We start from the raw sequence: 15,791 nt of genomic DNA, 5'->3' as shown, positions 1-15,791 counted from the left end.
TCTGCAAGCGTTGTTTGTTGATGTACGTTGGGAGAATGGATCTACAGAGTTCTGCATTCAGAGTTTCTATTTAGTGTTTCTCCTATTTTGCAAAGTCTTGGTCGGTAAGGAGGCCCAGGCTTCACTCGCATAGAGGGCAATAGACCTTAGTGGCCCAATTAGTTCATTGGTCAGAGAAACCTTGTAGAATCTTGAAACCCTGACACATCAGCTGAAATGCATCCTAAATGCGACTTGGGTTGGGAAATGGAATGCAGAACTAAACATAATGCATTGAGTTGTCATGGTTTCCAAAGATTGTAGAAGGTTTACCCACAACAAACCCAACAAACCCAACAAACCAATATGGCCGCTAGGTGAATATGGTCCATGTTCCTTTGTTCCTCTGTTGAAAGCCTTTCTTCCCTTGCCAATAACCGCATCTTGAAGGTTTGTGTGTGTGTGTGTGTGTGTGTGTGTGTGTGTGTGTGTGTGTGTGAGTGTGGGGGGGGGGGGGGGGGGGTGCAGACAAATAAAAGCAGACAAATAAAGGTAAAAACAACTTTTACTTGTTTTCAATGAGAGAAGCACATGTGTCTGATAACAGGGGGAATCAGGTTAGGTTAGGGTCATTGTATGGGCTAAGGGGTCAGGGTGATGCTCCGTGTTTTGTGGTCGTAAATGACGACCTGGACATAGAGATCACTCTTCACCTCACTCCTGGACCAGTTGTCACCTGACGCCGCCTGCAAACACAAATACACGTAGAACACGCTAAGAACCCATCAACGGTTTAATTAAACATCTGCATCAGATCACTGCCCGGGCCTCTACGTCACTGGCACTGCTAAAAGCTGCCACCAGTGTAGCTAACATGGCCTTCTCCTAAAACGTAATCAAAAGTCATGATGCAAAACCAACATGCAAGCAACTGAGCAGAGACCAACTACTGTACATCCCAAAGTGGCTATTCATTGTAGAAGTATAACTCAATCTTTAGAACGTAGTTAAAACACACTTAAAATAATTAGAACATTCTTTAAATACACTTAATGAGAATAACAGATGAAAATGAATCGATTTTTGGATTTACAAAATTAAATAAAGAATTGATTTGGTAGTGTTATCTAAGGTTATCATTTTCGATTGTGTCTCAAACGTCTCTAATTGTTGTTATAGATATATAGCTTACATTTTGTAGTGTATGAGGAAAACCTCAAGATCTGGGCTTAGATGCTTTCGTATATTGTGCATAATTAGGAAGACATTAATAAGGAGAAAAGTGTATGGTGTGATCCACAGCATGTAGGGTGGAAACAAGCCAGAGCTGGGTCCCTGTGTCTCAACCATAGCCCCACCGTAATGCATCTAAGATAAAAAAAAAAAACCTTCAACTTGTCCTGAAAACCCTGGTCCAAAGTACCTGATTAAAATAACCTGGTCCTAATCAACATCCTTTGTCCTACCAACAAATCAACATCATTAGTCATTTGTCCTATGCCCGTATCGACATCATAAATCCTACCCCAGAATAACATAATTAGTCCTACCCACAGATTAACATCCTTAGTCCTACCAAAGGAGCAACATAATTTGTCCTACCAACAGATCAAAATCATTAGTGCTACCCACCACAGATCAATATCATTACTTCTACCCACAGATTAGCATCATTAAATCTACACACAGTTACATCATTAGTCCTACCCACCACAGATCATTATCAGTCCTACACATGGTTAAACATCATTAGTCCTACGAACCACAGATCATCATTAGCCCTACCCACCACAGATCGTCATTAGTCCTACACACAGTTAAACATCATAAGTCCTACCCACCACAGATCGTCATTAGACCTACAGACAGATAAACCTCATTAGCCCTACCAACCACAGATCGTCATTAGCCCTGCCCACCACAGATCGTCATTAGTCCTACACACAGTTAAACATCATAAGTCCTACCCACCACAGATCGTCATTAGACCTACAGACAGATAAACCTCATTAGCCCTACCAACCACAGATCGTCATTAGCCCTACCCACCACAGATCGTCATTAGTCCTACACACAGTTAAACATCATTAGCCCTACCAACCACAGATCGTCATGAGTCCTACACAGTTAAACATCATTAGTCCTACCCACCACAGATCGTCATTAGTCCTACACAAAGTTAAATATCATTAGTCGTACCCACATATTTACATCCCTGTACTACCCACAGCTAACCTTCACTAGTCCTACCAGTAGATCAGCATCATGATTCCTCATTATTTGTCCTACCCATGGATTGAGCTCCAGGACCTTGCGGTCCGTCTTGTTCTGGAAGAGCAGGCCTGGGGGCTGGTCTGTGATCACTTCATAGTTTGGACTGCTGTGAGATGTGGACATTTGGGTCCTCCAGTTGTAGAAGCTTTAAAAAAACATAGTATCCTGTTAGAAATAACAAATGTTCCTTCCAACTAACTCTAACTCAGTATAACTAATATACCTCAGTACAACTGTCCCTCAGTATTACTATACTGTATCAGTTAGCTGTACTGTACTTCAATAGAATTATTCTATAACTCAGTATAACTCGACTATTTCTTTCTATATTATACCTCAGTATTACTCTCTGCCTTAATTTAACTCTACTATACATCAGTAGAACTATATCCCACAGTATTACTTTACTTTACTGTAGTTGAACTATACCTCAGTAGAACTATATCCCTCAGAATTACTCGACTACACCTCAGTATTCCGAATATTACTCTACTATCGCTCAGTATAACTCTACTGTAGCTGAGTGTAACTACTATAGCTCAGTATTACTCTACTATCACTCAGTATAAATCTACTATAGCTCAGTATTACTCTATCGCTCAGTATAACTCTACTATAGCTCAGTACAGGGTGCGATATGTCAAAAAGCCAGAGGGGGGGATGTTTTTTTTATTTTTTTGTAGTCACGAAAAAAATAACAACAGGCCTAATTCTTTTTTTAAGTTAGTGGTAGGCCATATTAGCCTACATTTCAAACTGTTGAACATTCATCTTTATGCAAACTAAAAAGACATTTAATAAAAAAACAACAAGCGAGGAGGGGATGATCCCCCCCAACAAATCGCACCCTGGCTGAGTGTAACTCGACTATACTATAGTTCAGTGTAACTCTACTATAGCTCAGTGTAACTCTACTATCGCTCAGTGTAACTCGACTATACAGTAGCTCAGTGTAACTCTACTATAGCTTAGTATAACTCTACTATACAGTAGCTCAGTGTAACTCTACCATAGCTTAGTGTAACTCGACTATACTATAGTTCAGTGTAACTCTACTATAGCTCAGTGTAACTCTACTATCGCTCAGTGTAACTCGACTATACAGTAGCTCAGTGTAACTCTACTATCGCTCAGTGTAACTCGACTATACAGTAGCTCAGTGTAACTCTACTATAGCTTAGTGTAACTCTACTATACAGTAGCTCAGTGTAACTCTACTATACAGTAGCTCAGTGTAACTCTACTATAGCTTAGTGTAACTCTACTATACAGTAGCTCAGTGTAACTCTACTATACAGTAGCTCAGTGTAACTCTACTATAGCTTAGTGTAACTACTATACAGTAGCTCAGTGTAACTCTACTATAGCTTAGTGTAACTCTACTATACAGTAGCTCAGTGTAACTCTTCTATAGCTCAGTGTAACTCTACTATACAGTAGCTCAGTGTAACTCTACTATAGCTCAGTGTAACTCTACTATCGCTCAGTGTAACTCTTCTATACAGTAGCTCAGTGTAACTCTACTATAGCTCAGTGTAACTCTACTTTCGCTCAGTGTAACTCTTCTATACAGTAGCTCAGTGTAACTCTACTATAGCTCAGTGTAACTCTACTTCATAGGGTTAGGGTTAGCCTAACCCTAACCACTGTTTTACTCAACAACAGCTCAGTATTACTAAATTATACCTCATTATTCAGAATCTACTATACCTCAGTATTCAGTATTAAGCTAGTATACCTCAGTATAACTCGACGTTGCCCCATTATAACTATTGCACCTCAGTATATCTTGTATAACTACTGAGGTTTACCTATATACCTCAATATAAGTGAGGTTTAACTTTATACTACAATGCAATTATACTGTACATCATTTTAGCTATACAAATGACTAATAACTGTTGTGGTTTGATGCTTCAATATTAATTACTTTCAAAAGTAAACAAAACCAAAACAATGAAGCAGCTTACATAAGCTCCAAAGTTTGACAGTTTGAATAACATAGGAAACAATTCATAAATATATATATATAGTCTTTATTTGTAACCCTAAAACCCAACACACCCATGATATCTAGTTCAGCAGGTGGAAAAGACACTCCTGTAATGTTTGAAAAATCGGAAGAAAACCGCAGGGTAAAGAGAATTCTAGAGGCAAGGGAGAGGTGAAGTCAGTCTGTTTCTCATCTGAGCTTCAAGGGGCCGGGGTCATGTTTGCCAAGGTCAGGCATTAAGATAAAGCTGAGACTAATAAAGTCGCTGGAAACACACCGCAAGTCAAGTTCCAACATAAACAACCAATTATTTTACAACATCCGATTGGATCCTGCTGTTCCTTCTTTTGGGGGTCATCATGTGAGCGACGTCAATTCTTACCACACTGTGTTTTTCCTGTGTATGAAAGGCTGAAAAACATATGACATCTTCCAGCTTGCTCCAGTAACAATGTTGTGAAGTATGGTTGAATGTATTGATGCAGCAGCAATGACCTACAATGGCGAAGTTTCCCAGAATTCATAGCTGCCACTCACCAACAGAGGCAATAATCCACCAAAGACGGTGCAGGTAACACGGTGTAATGTCAACTTCAAAACTCCCCATTGTTGCTGGTTTTGATGGCTCTGAAGCATCTCAATGATGTTGAGAAAGAGAACAGGGGAGATAGGTCCATGGTGATGTAGAGGTCCTTTCTTACAGACCACTTCATTGAGATGGACTCTTGGCTCTGGTGGTTTTACTTAGCCAATGATGTACAGGGCGTACCAGACCACCCTCTTAAGATTCTCCCAGTCCTCAGCAGAGCACTTCCCATACCGGCCATGAAGCAAGCTCCACTTGAGGTCATTACTGAGGTGGATCCCAGACCATGAAGCCCCTGAGCGTCTCTACGTATGGATAGGGGTGAGTCTGCCCCGCTTCCTCCTGAAATAAACAACTATCTCCTTTGTCTTGTTGGTATTTAGGGAAAGGCTGAAGCCAGGTGCTCTGCCTCCTTCCCTTAGGCTGTCTCATTGTCTTTGGAGATCAGACCAAGGAAATGTAACATTGGTGGAGTTTGAGCTGTGTCGGTCCACACAGTCATGAGTCTACAAGGCGAAAGGTGTGTTTAGCAAAGAACCGTGAGCACCAGTGTTGATGTTGATGATCAGGGTGGATGTTGAACTTTAGCTCAATTTTTTAAACTTCTACTGGCTATTTTATATGCCTCTCTAATTCTTCTAGTTCTAGTTTAATTCTAGTTCTCGTCTCTAATAGTGCTCTTCCGCTAGTTTTCACCTATAACTATTTATTTGGAAATGTACAGATGCATCTGGTTGGAATCTGTACATTTAATAAAATAAAAAATTGAATTGAATTCCAACTAATCTGAATACTTTGAATTTGTGCCCAAATAATCCCAGTTGACATAACTGAATAAATTATTTAAAACAGCATCTAATTCCTCAGACCAGCACTTTCAAGTTTTACGATTGTTTAGGTTTCTGTTTGTAAACAGGAAGCTATGGTCTGGACAAATGATCTGTTAACAGTGTTGGGGCAGGGATCCGGTGTGTGTAACCTCTGGGCGGGCGGGACCGATCCTCTAGTGCTGCTGTGGTGTTGGCTTGTGTCAACTAGTGATGGGTCGTTTGTGACCGAATCAGTTCGAAGGAACGACTCTTTAACAAGAACGAACCAACCTGATTCCCGGTTTCAGTTCTCTCTTGTTCATCTCTATTGTTCGTTCTCCCAGACTCAACTCCAACTCACTGACTCGCTGTTCACTGTGTTAAGTTAGCAGAGTGGTGAAGAGGGACTGGCCTGGGCAACAACATCCCGATTCCGAACATGAAGCGCTCCTCAGCTGAAAGGAACTTAGTTGTAATGTTGTGTGTTGATTGATGACCGTTTGCAAGATCGTTTGAGAACGAGGGAGGAACTGACGATTCTGAACGATTCTGACTAACGATTCTGAACGATTCTTCTTGGCGAACTGACTGACACGAACTGAATCAAGGAAACGAATCATGAAATCCATCACTAGTGTCAACAGCTGTGAGGAGAAAGCCCGGAGCAGGTAGAAGGGTTGGTGTTTGATGGTGAACTTGAACATAAAGTTGGAGCACAATACATAGTTGATCATGAAGCACTTTCCCGCCTCCTCTCTTCTCACCCAATATCTAAACCTTACAATAATTTCAAAACAGATTAAATCTGTTGGGCTGAAATGCGTCTGGAATTTGCATTGTTAGACAAGACTATATGAAGCAGAAAACGCAGCAGTTCCTGATGTCTTGCAAGTGGTTTGTCAGGCTCTGAGTTCACCAGCTTTGTTGTAACTGTACATTTGCCAGCAGGATGCTTGGTAGAGGGAGTATTTTCTCAGTTTGAATGCATGTTCCATGTTATCTTTTGTATCCTTTTGTTTTCTTTAGATTCTTTGCCTGTGGACCTGATAATGGAAGAGCTGGGAGGTCAAAACCAGGTGCACCCTGATGGTTGGTCAGCTCTGTGATATTCCATGATCCCAATAGGCCTTAGCTTCACGCAGCCACAACATATTCTCTTTGCTCATTTGGTCTACCATCAGCAGCATTTGTTAACAATTGTTTTGTGTTTAATTTCAGCTTATTAAGCTAATAACAAAGCATCATAAATATGTTTTAATTAAGCCATGTAGAAGTCCAAAATAATTCTATATCATTCACTGAGGTTAGGACTAATATCCTGAGACAAAACCAGAGGTAAAATGTTGATATTTTGGCCGGCTCCACGAGGCTACAAATAAACACCAGTTAACCCACAGTTAGTTGTTGCTAATTTATGACATCAAGTCAGTTCTCGAGTCTAAGTCCGAGTCATCAGAGATCTTGTCAAGCCAGAAGTCATGTCAATCGAGACTTGATTACAAGATTTGCATGACTTTTTATGTCACGGTAAACCACTTGCTCTGTGTAAAGGAACCAGCCACATTTGGACATACACAAAGGAAACGGATCATCCCTCCAGATACATGGACCACTGGAGACCACTTGAGACCACTGGAGAACCCTGGAGACCACTGGAGACCACTGGAGACCACTGAACAAGAAGGAGATGTAGTGGAACCACGGACATTCATCTGCCATTCCTTGGGGTTTGTGGCCCTTCACATTCCATAGCGACAGGCCATACCGTATTGTTAATTCCATAGCAATTGTTTTTTTTATCTCCATAGTACCAACTATACTCCATTACAATATCCATAGTAAACACATAGATAGCAGGCTATAAGCTTGATGTAGGCATCAAGCTTATAGCCTCTTGTGTCCTAGCATCTGGTCATTCTAACTCAGAGGTAGCTACAAGGCATGGGGTTTAAAGACTCCACTGACGATGCCAGTGAGTACAGAGGTGAGGAGTGTGTATAGAAGTGAGCTACACCATGCACTGTAGCTCCAGCACTTAGCTGCTGGTGTAATGGTCCATGAAATACACTGATACACCGGCCTCCTTAGCCGCCCTGCACTGCCTCCCTGCAGCCTAAGGCCAGGCCGAGTGTAAACTTAGCCACCCCTGCAGGAGGTGGTGGGGGGGGGGGGGGGGGGGGGGGGGCGTTTTCTGCGTTCTGGAGGCGGAGGTGGGGGGTGGGTGGGGGGGGGCAGGATTCCAGGCCTTGCGGTGACCGGGGATCTGGTGCGTCGGAGCAGGGAGTGGGCAGCAGCCCCACCATCTGCTCCCTCTTAGCCACCAAACCACAGCGGCTGTTATTGTTTCTGAGAGAGTGGAGGTGGAGAAGGAGGAGGAGCAGAGGGGTGGCGAAAGAAGTAGAAGGAGTTTGCCCAAAGAGAAGCAGTATGGATTTTGCAATTTGTTGAAATCATTAGCCCTGATGGAGCCACATGTTTGATGGCAGAGAAAAGGAAAGTAGGAGGTGAAGATGGGGGCAAGGAGAAGCAGTATGGGCAGTGAGGACAGAGGGAGGAGGAGTAGGCAGGGGCACATATCTTTGTCCTGTGAACCCTGGGGTTATTTTAGCACGTATTGTGTGTGTCGTGCAGGTGTTATTTACTCTGAGTACTCTGTCTCTCTGGGACTGTGGTGCATGGCTACGGGCCGAGGTGGAGGTGTTCCCAGGTGTGTTTGCTCTGGTCAGGTCTGTAGCGGGTGTGTTACTATACAGGAGCATGTGGAATGCAGGAACATGTTTGGCTGTCTGTGTACGATGAGGAGTTCAGGAGGTCAGGTGTGGCGCGGCATGGCCGGTGAACATGTTCTCCTGATGGGAACACAGTACTGGGAAGCAGTGGGGGGGGGGGTAGCAGTCAACTGTCTACTGCTGCTTTCTGCACACTCAGGGGGACTAGATGTTACACCATCAGCCCTTTTGGCTCTTCTCCCCTGGGGGAGGGGGCAAGACTAAAGGTTCAGGGTTCAATCAGCGCTGTCCCTGTTCTGAACCCCTCTCAAAACCTAAATGTTATGTTCCATTAACTCCTGTGTCTGCACATGATGCCGACGTGATATAAACTGTAGGAAGTTAGAAATCTTTGATTTTCGTGCACATACCCTAGATATGTATATTTGGTATCCTAAATATCCTACTACGCCTGTAGAAACCATCGCCAGGCTATGGATACGATCATTGTGGGTCTCTGTGGAGCCCCTGCTCTCTCAAGTCAGGCTGAATCTATAATCCTGATAATCAGATTTCCTTACCCCTCACATCTTGTCAGATCCCACTCAACTCACAGGCTCCCGAGCGGAGCCGCGCTCGGTGAGGCTCACCTCAAGTCGGACCGTCTTGGCATCAGTCTCTTCTTTCCGCTGAAGTACGCTTCAAAGTCCTCGCTCTGCAGTCTGTGGGCGTAGTCTATATAGCCCGAGACTTCCTGCCCGCCAGCGTTTCGGTCCCTTATGAAAATAATGGACTGTGAAAAAAGAAGGGAAGATATTAATACTATCATAATGTTATATGATGATGAAATACTAATCGTGAATAGTAATACCAGCACTGGCCAGAGAGGAAGCTGTCCTATCATGATAACAGCAACATGTCAGGGAAGGATGGTGTACCTATCTACTAAGAAATTCACAGCTTTACACTCAACGGAAATTAACTCTGAAGGTTTAAGACCAAAACTCGAGAACCAGAACTTCAAGAAATGGACCCCTCTCCGTCTCTGTCTCTGTCTTTCTCTCTCTCGACATCAGGGGCCATCTTGAAAATACATTGTCAGGTGCAGCTGGGGAGGGAGAAGGTATGTAGGTGTGTGTGTATGTGTTTGTGTGTGTCTGTGTGTGTCTGTGATAGGCATGGTGTTTTCAGTGTATGGCCTCAAAATATGGTTCTAACCACTGTCCTTTTAACTGGTTTTCTCCATGTGCCAGGACTGACACACCCTATAATTAGAAACTCAAACTGCATCTTTTGATCATTTCCCAGTTTCCCATTTCCAGTAGCGAGAGGAAGGTTGGAGCCCGGTGGTTTGGTGGGAGCATTCATTATTATACTGATGTGATATATGATTTATTATTATGATACAATAATGATAATATAATATGATATATAATATGCCTTGTTATGATATTATATATGTCATATGACACAGTGTACTGTGATTTATAGTTTGATATGCTCTGATGTTGATTTGCTTAGTGAAAATGTTCTCAACCTAAAGCACACGGCTGTGGTGTCAAAGAGGCACAATAAATGTCAAATGTACACAGACAAAGCAGACTTGAGTCCTGTTCGAAGTTGGCAAGGAAATAATTAAAGCCCTGCTACATTTGCGCTCTGTGTGCCTTGCTCCATTTTATACAATTTAATTATATTAATTTTTTCGGTCGTGCTACAAATATGGACCGATATTCATTTTCTGTTTGCTTTGGGCTTTACGGAGGTTTCGCTAAGACGTCCAATGGAGGATAACTTGTTTACATATTAATCTGAATCCATATATCTAAAGATCGTACCAAGGTTATTTTTGTCAACATAGATTTAACAAACCCAGGAGCAGGTGCCACCCTATTGGACACACTCCTCAACCAATAGGTGAGCAGCTAAGCCCCAGGGGGCGGAGCAGGTAAACTTAACCTCTGGTATTTTCTGAGAGCCTGCCAGTAAAGCCATTCCCACAAAATAAGTGGCTTGAGCCCACACACTTTAAATTACAGAGCACCACCGATCAAAAAATGCTATCCTGCTTTTTGCAATTGGCGTTTTAGAAATTCTATTAAAACCTCTTTAGTTGGGAACTACATATAGCCATGGTGCTGTTACCAAACTTAAAAAATGAAGAAATGCAGAAGAAAAGTTTCCCTCGGGTGAGTGTAAAGCAGACACAAGGGGTTTTACCGTCTGGGTTTAAAATGTCTGGCTGGTGGATAGCATCTCCTCCCACAGCAGTAGCTGATACTACAGACTGGACCAAAACCAGAACACTGAACCAAACCGAGGCTAGTGTTCTCCACACTGACCCAAACCAAGCTAGTGTTCTCCACACTGACCTAAACCAAGCTAGTGTTCTCCACACTGACCTAAACCAAGTTAGTGTTCTCCACACTGAACCAAACCAAGTTAGTGTTCTCCACACTGAACCAAACCAGGCTTATGTTCTATAAGCTGACCTGAACTAGGCTAAAGTTTTCTCACACCGAATCAGACCATGCTAGTGTTTTAAATGCTGAACACAAACAAGCTAGTGGTTCTACATACTGAACCAGACCAGGCTAAAGGTTCTACATACTGAACCAGACCAGGCTAAAGGTTCTACATACTGAACCAGACCAGGCTAAAGGTTCTACATACTGAACCAGACCAGGCTAAAGGTTCTACCCATAGAACCAGACCAGGCTAAAGGTTCTACATACTGAACCAGACCGGGCTAAAGGTTCTACATACTGAACCAGACCAGGCTAAAGGTTCTACATACTGAACCAGACCAGGCTAAAGGTTCTACAGACAGAACCAGACCAGGCTAAAGGTTCTACATACTGAACCAGACCAGGCTAAAGGTTCTACATACTGAACCGGACCAGGCTAAAGGTTCTACATACTGAACCGGACCAGGCTAAAGGTTCTACATACTGAACCAGACCAGGCTAAAGGTTCTACCCACAGAACCAGACCAGGCTAAAGGTTCTACATACTGAACCGGACCGGGCTAAAGGTTCTACATACTGAACCAGACCGGGCTAAAGGTTCTACATACTGAACCAGACAGGGCTAAAGGTTCTACATACTGAACCGGACTGGGCTAAAGGTTCTACAGACAGAACCAGACTAGGCTAGCATAGAGAAAGAGGGAAGTCAGTGCTGAGTTCTAATTCAGGCAGGAATTATGGGTTGAGAATAGCAGCGTGTGGTTTAAGACGTCTCCGCTACAAACTCAGGACACCAAAGTGACCAAGCAAACCAGACTCATTCTAGAGCCACTTCCCACATTCCACTGGTTTCTAAATTACCAGTTGGGAGGAGACGTTTATATATAATATATATCACACACACACAAACACACAGACACACACACACACACACACATGCACACGCACATACACACGCACACGCACACGCACACGCACACACACACGCACACACACACACACACACACACACACACATGCACAATCCTTCCCTATCTTCAGAAATCCCCCGTAGGCCTACCTCCTACCAGGATGTACAATGAAGTGACCTGTTTGTCTGGGGGGTTCAGTTGGTCTGTGAGGATTGAGTCATTTTGGGAGGGTTAGTTGGTCTAGGGGGCTCAGTTGGTTTAGGGGGTTAAGTTGGACCAGGGGGTTAGTCAGAGTAGGAGGTTAGTTGGTCTAGGAGGGTTAGTTAGACTAGGAGGGTTAGTTGGTCTATGAGGATTAGTTGGTCTGGGAGGGTTAGCTGGTCTGGTCTTTGAGGTTTAGTAAGTCTATGAGGTTTAGTTGGTCTGTGGTCTATATTTTTGTTTGTTGGTCTAATTAGTCTAGAAGTAATTTTCTTCACATTAATTGGTTCTGATATAGGAAGTAAAAGGATCAAGTAGAACTGGTTTGTGGGGATAAAGCTAGCAGACTATTTGAATACACAAGCAGCCAAACTGCTCCCATATCTCAACTTAATCTTCTTATTTATTTTTCATGATACAATCTCAGATAAGGACTTGAAAGGCCATAGGGTGGGACTTCATTTTCTCTCAAAATGTTTAGAGATGGCTTGATCATCACAACTCTACCAAAACGCAACTAAGAGGAACACAACTATTAGCTGTTCAAAGAGACCATGCATCTTTACAACAATGTCTCTGAAAACCAGAGCACCATTTCTCAGCTGCTTGATTCATGTGTTAGCAAAGAACACCACACCAGCAACTGAAAAGCTACTTTTTGCTGAGGAGAATGAAAGAACGGCTCGCCTTGGATTGAAAGATAGTGTTTGAAATCTGGTTAAATAAAACAAACCTATTACAAATCCATAAGGCTATTTAGTAATTCACATTAATAATGGCCAGGTATAAACCTAACAATAAGGGGCAATAAGGTGAATTAGATGGTAAACAAGCATTTATACTAGTTTTTGTATGTAGCTACATACATGCAGCCCTGGTTGTGTGTTTTGGTGTGGTTGCCCTCTAATGGGCTGATGGCTGTTTACTCTGGTAAACAAAACGTAGAGAACAGATGCTGTGTCACCACATTCCCCCCAGACAAAGGCACAGGTGTGTGCGTAGAAAAGAGAAAGTATTCCTCCCACAATCTCTCTTTAGGAAGACAGAATAGAGGGTGATACTGTAAGGATTGTGTTGAAGGGGAAACAACACACACACCCTCTATCTAATATGACAGAGTATTGCAAAACCTCTCGGAGAGAGATGTGATGAGAGATTCAATGAGAGATGTGATGAGCGATGTGAAGAGAGATGTGACGAGGGATGTTATGAGAGATTTGATGAGAGATGTGATGAGCGATGTGATGAGCAAAATTTGATTAAGTGATGAGAGATGTGATGAGAATCTGAATATGAAACAGAAGTACTTTGTGTATCCCTGTTGGATATTGGGTCATGTTGCAATGCTGCATTCCACAACAAAATATATTTAAGCATAGAAAATTATAAGAACAATTAAAATAAGAATAAGTATGCCCCAAATATGTGCAATATATATATGACCACAATACAACAATCCTCAACAGTGTAAATGTTTATACTGAGACATAGGATCTATAGATAGTTTAAAATGCAACAATAGTATAAATAAGAATATTAGGGGTTGAAATGTACAGTATAACGAAATTCAGGATTAGTGCAAGAGTATACATTAGTATTGTACAGTTGAAGCATTGAATTATTGCAATAAAACATTAAGTTAAGTTAAGTTAAGTCAGTAGAAAACTGTATGCCATAATTTGTCTTATCATACATAAATGATGGCGTTGTGGCTGCTAACGTGGCTGAAATAAGTTCAGTGCCGGTCTATTGAGTCAAAAGATGGCATGGCCACAGGCAAGAATGACTTTGTCTCTCTGTGCTGCACCTCGGTAGAACGAGAGATGTGATAAGAGATTTGAGGCGAGAGGGTGAGATGAGGTTGGAGAGATGTAATGAGAGAGAGTTGGGATGTGGGATGTGATGAAAGCGATTTGATGTGAGATGTAATAAGCGACATGTCATGAAAGAGATGTGATGTGAGATGTGATGAGAGAGTTGTGATGTGGGATGTGATGAAAGAGATGTGATTATAGAGAAGAGAGATATTATGTAAGAGATGTTATAAGATGTTATAAGATGTGATGAGAGAGAGAGATGTGATTTGGGATAGAGCTGTCGTTTTGCACTTAGGTGACTACAGTAGGTGACAGTGTCTGAGTGGGGTTGACATTTTTTGGCTATGGTCAAATGGTCAAACCTCTATATGGTCAAACCTCTATATAACTAACATCTATACACTCACGTATCTATATATACGTACATTTACACCATAACATGTCATTGTAGGGAGTCGGGAGAGTCTCCCTGTAGAAAACATCAGGTACAAGCTTGCGAGCCAGCAAGGCGTGCTTGTGTAAGTAGTTAATCTGCAATGCCCCTAAGCCTCAGTTTTAGCTAATCTCAAAGTATTCACAGTGTCCTTTTGTGGGGAACAATGTGGGCGTGTGCTGGGGAGAGGAGGGGATGTGACACATACCATGCAGGGCACACAACATTAACAACATTACCTCCGTGGGAGTGTCCCTCACTCGCCTTGAAAGACCCGACTATCGTGCTGCTTGTCAGACTAGGATCTGCGTTGAGGGCCGGTATAACCAGACGTTAACTCTTCTGACCTGGGGCCATCTCTCGCAGTGCTATTAGGGCATCTCAACTGACTGACAGGAGCTTAGAAAGCATGTTCGCTACAAACATGTCAACGGGGCACTGCACTTGTTAATGGAGCTTCAGGAATGAAACCATCTCCACACATAACCAGTTAGCTGAGTGAGTTGAGGGAGCCAAGTCCCAATCATAAGAAATCAAACAACTGATTCATGATCATGAAGGCAATAGGACTGCATGGACAATATCAATATTAATAATCATTACATCTTGAAAGGATCTTACTAGGGAAACACATGTACAGTTACCAATACTAGGTGTAAGGTTAAACATATGGACCATTTCCACCCTTTAAATCGCTTCCTAAAAACAACCATGTATACTTCATCACATGACCCAGCTGTCAGCGGGCGGCTGGAGTTTAGTTTAGTTTAGTTTATTGTTTTTTGTTAACAGGGACCATGTATAGAACAGGTTCTATACCAGGGTTAGCTAAACAGCTAATTTGCACCTGTGGTCCCTGGGCAGGAAATTCAAAGCACTATAAAAACATACTAGACATTACAAACAATTGTCAAAAACAGATAACAACATCAACAACATTACAACTGTAAAGGAGTGAGAGAAGGAAACGCTGGTTCAAGGCTAGTAGTAGTAGTTGTAGTGGTTTCCCCATCTCCCCAGTATAGTGTAGTGTGGTGGTCACTGGTAGGAGAGTGGGGGGTCTAGGGATGGGCGGGGCTTAGCCCAGCCCCTCTTTGCTATGGGATATGTTTATTTAGATAGCCTCATATTATTTGTGTTTACTCTGGCCAAAGGTTAAAACGTTAAATGCCTTGGTGAACTCACTCTTAACATGGCTTTAAGTTCCAGCAAAAACATTTCCTTAATGTTGTCAAGCATTGAGGGAAAACTGCACCAATCAGGAGCGGGATGCCTGGTGGTCTTGTTTACCTCAGATACTATAAACATGGAGGTGAAAGATTTAACATCATCAACATTTAGTGCATATTAAATCAAAGGACGGGAACATCGAGAAGCAGCAACATGTTTAAAATGGCATCTCCATTTAAACCCACTGTGCCTCCACATCTGTGTGTGTTTGATGAGAAACATGTGGTGGTGGAGGTCAGACCAGCCTGGGCTACGCGGAATCATTTGTGACATCGAATATGAAGCAGTGTTTATTGCTAAGCGTCGACATATGCTGCGAAATTTTCCACCTGCAGTTCCATTTGTTTTTTTTCATTTTTTCATTTTTAAAATATCAGAATTA

At 42.4% G+C, this 15,791-nt stretch overlaps 1 protein-coding gene across 1 annotated transcript in view; it reads right to left on the bottom strand.

Moving 5' to 3' along the window:
• Positions 1–620: 620 nt before the first annotated feature.
• Positions 621–15,791, bottom strand: part of cfap299 (cilia and flagella associated protein 299) — a gene marked incomplete at both ends in the record, with an annotated part of 38,711 nt that continues 23,540 nt past the window's right edge. Inside the window, 3 exons of the mRNA XM_084467759.1 lie at positions 621–725; positions 2,269–2,398; positions 9,000–9,142. Coding sequence (XP_084323885.1) covers positions 621–725; positions 2,269–2,398; positions 9,000–9,142 — 378 coding nt within the window. The remainder of the gene's footprint in view (positions 726–2,268; positions 2,399–8,999; positions 9,143–15,791) is intronic.

The sequence above is a fragment of the Micromesistius poutassou genome (assembly GCF_964030765.1).
Source record: "Micromesistius poutassou genome assembly, chromosome: 5".
Lineage (NCBI taxonomy): Eukaryota > Metazoa > Chordata > Actinopteri > Gadiformes > Gadidae > Micromesistius > Micromesistius poutassou.
The sequence above is the reverse complement of the archived record's forward strand: the minus strand, read 5'-3'. Positions and strand labels throughout refer to the sequence as shown.